Source organism: Rattus norvegicus, chromosome 10, assembly GCF_036323735.1.
Source record: "Rattus norvegicus strain BN/NHsdMcwi chromosome 10, GRCr8, whole genome shotgun sequence".
Taxonomy (NCBI): domain Eukaryota; kingdom Metazoa; phylum Chordata; class Mammalia; order Rodentia; family Muridae; genus Rattus; species Rattus norvegicus.
Window position 1 is genome coordinate 44,076,619 of NC_086028.1, and position 2,807 is coordinate 44,079,425.

The 2,807-nt window shown below is 46.0% G+C and overlaps 1 protein-coding gene across 1 annotated transcript; it reads left to right on the plus strand.

Annotated features, from left to right (window-relative positions):
* Window positions 1–767: 767 nt before the first annotated feature.
* Window positions 768–1,694, plus strand: Or9e1 (olfactory receptor family 9 subfamily E member 1). The gene has a single exon (NM_001000769.1). The coding sequence runs from the start codon at window positions 768–770 to the stop codon at window positions 1,692–1,694; it is 927 nt and encodes a 308-aa protein (NP_001000769.1).
* The last annotated feature ends 1,113 nt before the right edge of the window (window positions 1,695–2,807 follow it).

Below are 2,807 nucleotides of genomic sequence, written 5' to 3' on the forward strand. Positions count from 1 at the left end.
CACATGGTGATACTTGATTTGAGCTCTTCTCCTCTGGATTAACTCTGTTATATTTTGAAACCTAAGATCAAGATAGAGATAGACATAGATATAGAGAGAATGCAGATAGATAGATAGATAGATAGATAGATAGATAGATAGATAGATAGATAGATAGATAGATAGACAGACAGACAGATACATACATACATACATACATACATACATACATACATACACACACACAGACAGACAGACAGACAGACAGACAGACAGACAGATAGATAGATAGATAGATAGATAGATAGATAGATGATACATACATAGATACATAGATAGAAACATAGATAGATATAGATACGCCCAGACAGAGTTTCAACAACATATATATATATGTCTGTTTACATTGTTAAAGTGAATACAGGAGACTGTTTCTTAACCTTAAGCAAAGCAAAACTTAAGAGCAAGAGAACTTAGCTCCCCCTTCCTGCTCCCCATCCCTCTCTCCTCTTTACCTTTCTCCTTCTTGTACTGTCCTCTCCCTCCCTCCCTCTATTCACTTTCACACCTCCTACTCCTCCCTCATCCAAACTCCTTCCTCTTAACTACTTCATCATAATGCCACAGAGATGGGCTGATTCATTGTCTTAGTTTACTAATGAAAGCCAGGCCACCATAGTCAAGTAGGACCTGCACACATGTGCTGAGCCTGTCCCCTTATTCCTGTCTGTTATTCCTGTCCCCTCCCTCAGCTGTGTGGCACTGCATCTGAACACAATCTAGCAGCCATGTCCAACCACACATCAGTGACACACTTCATCCTCAGGGGCTTCTCCGATGTCCCACAGCTGAGATTGGTGGTCATCCCATTTTTCTTGCTCACTTACACATTTGGCCTCCTGGGGAACTTCTCCATCATCATGGCTGTGAGGAGAGACAGTAGGCTCCACTCTCCCATGTACTTCTTCCTGAAGAATTTGTCTTTCCTGGACATGTGCTACACCTCAGCCACCATCCCCAAGGCAGTGGCTATATCCTTCACAGGCTCAGGGGTCATCTCCTATCTCGAGTGTGTAGCACAACTTTACATATTTATCACACTCTGTGCTACTGAATGCTTTCTGCTCACAACCATGGCTTATGACCGGTACCTGGCCATCCTCAGACCACTGCTCTATGGAACCATTATGAGCCAGAAATATTGTCTTGCATTGGTGGTCACTGCCTGGGTGAGTGGGGCCATCTACTCAGCCTTCCATACGTTCAACACCTTCTCCCTCCCCTACTGTGGACCCAATATTGTTGAACACTTCTTCTGTGACATCCCCCAAGTCATGAGACTCTCCTGTACTGATTACCATGTCACTGAGGAGGTGAGCTTTGCTGTCATCAGCTGCATTATCATGAGCTCCTTCGCCCTCACAGTGGTGTCCTATATTGGCATTGTGGCCACAGTACTTCGCATCCCCTCAGTGGATGGCAGGTGGAAAGCCTTTTCTACTTGCTCCTCTCACCTGACCACGGTCATCTTGTTTTATGGAACTGGAAGCTTTGTGTACCTGAGGCCTGCCTCTCACTACTCCCCAACCCTGGGTCGCCTGGCATCCATTTTCTACTCTGTAGTCACACCATCTTTGAATCCAGTTGTCTATTGTCTAAGGAACAAAGATATGAAGTTTGCTCTACAGAAACTTTATTGTGGGAGGAAGTACTGAGTCCTTGAAGACTACAGTGTGTGGCTCTGATGGTTGCTGTTAGAGTCAACCACACACACACACACACCCCTTTTCCTTCCTATGACACTTGACATTTCTGATGAAACCAGTTCCAGAACATGCCAGAAGCCACCACAGTCCCAGCAGTGACCTTTTATCTCCAGAGCATTCAATACCCTCTACTGACCTCCATGGGCACCCAGACCCATGTGCATTGACCTACATGTAGATACCCACACAAATAGTAACATTCAAAATACAATGTGTCTCAGGATTATCTAAAAGACACAAAACTGAATGACTTACATCAAGTGAAAAATTTATGCCTAGGTAAATTCTTTAGATAGAGAGACCAGCAAACAAAAAACAATTGTCTGCCACCAGAGACCTCTGATCTGTCTGTATTCAGCTGATGAAGCTGCTTGCTGGTTGGTGTTCAACTGACCCTGCTTTCTAATTATCCAGTCTTATACCACAGGGGGGCCTACACAGTCATTCACTCTCCTTCTCATCTCTGCTTGCAGAACACAGACTTATACACAAGGAGATGGCCAGCCAGCTGGGGCTGTCTGAGTCCCTCTTCCCAGCCTCTGGAGCTATGGCAGAACTGCCAGGAGCACTGTGTGGACTGACAGGAGCACTGTGTGGACTGACAGGAGCACTGTGTGAACTGTCAGGAGCACTGTGTGGACTGACAGGAGCACTGTGTGGACTGTCAGGAGCACTGTGTGGACTGCCAGGAGCACTGTGTGGACTGTCAGGAGCACTGTGTGAACTGTCAGGAGCACTGTGTGTGTTGAGTGACTGGGAAGTACCCGTGGGGAACAAACTTGCTCTCCTTAATCACATCCTGTATCTCTGCCTCTCTTTTGCTGTAAATACTGTTTTCCTGTTGGATTTCCGCTGGATGTCTTCCACAGTCCATAAGAGGGAGTTTCCCATGTCAGTGCTAAGCCTCATCGCCACAATTCTCAGATGTGCCTTATGGGTTTTGCATGCCTCAGGAACAACCGTTCTCACTGCCAATGTCACTGTCTCCCAACTGGCTCTGCAACGTGATTTTTTCCCTCACAGATCTTTGTCTCCTGACTCAGGGCTTTGCCTTTATGTGTA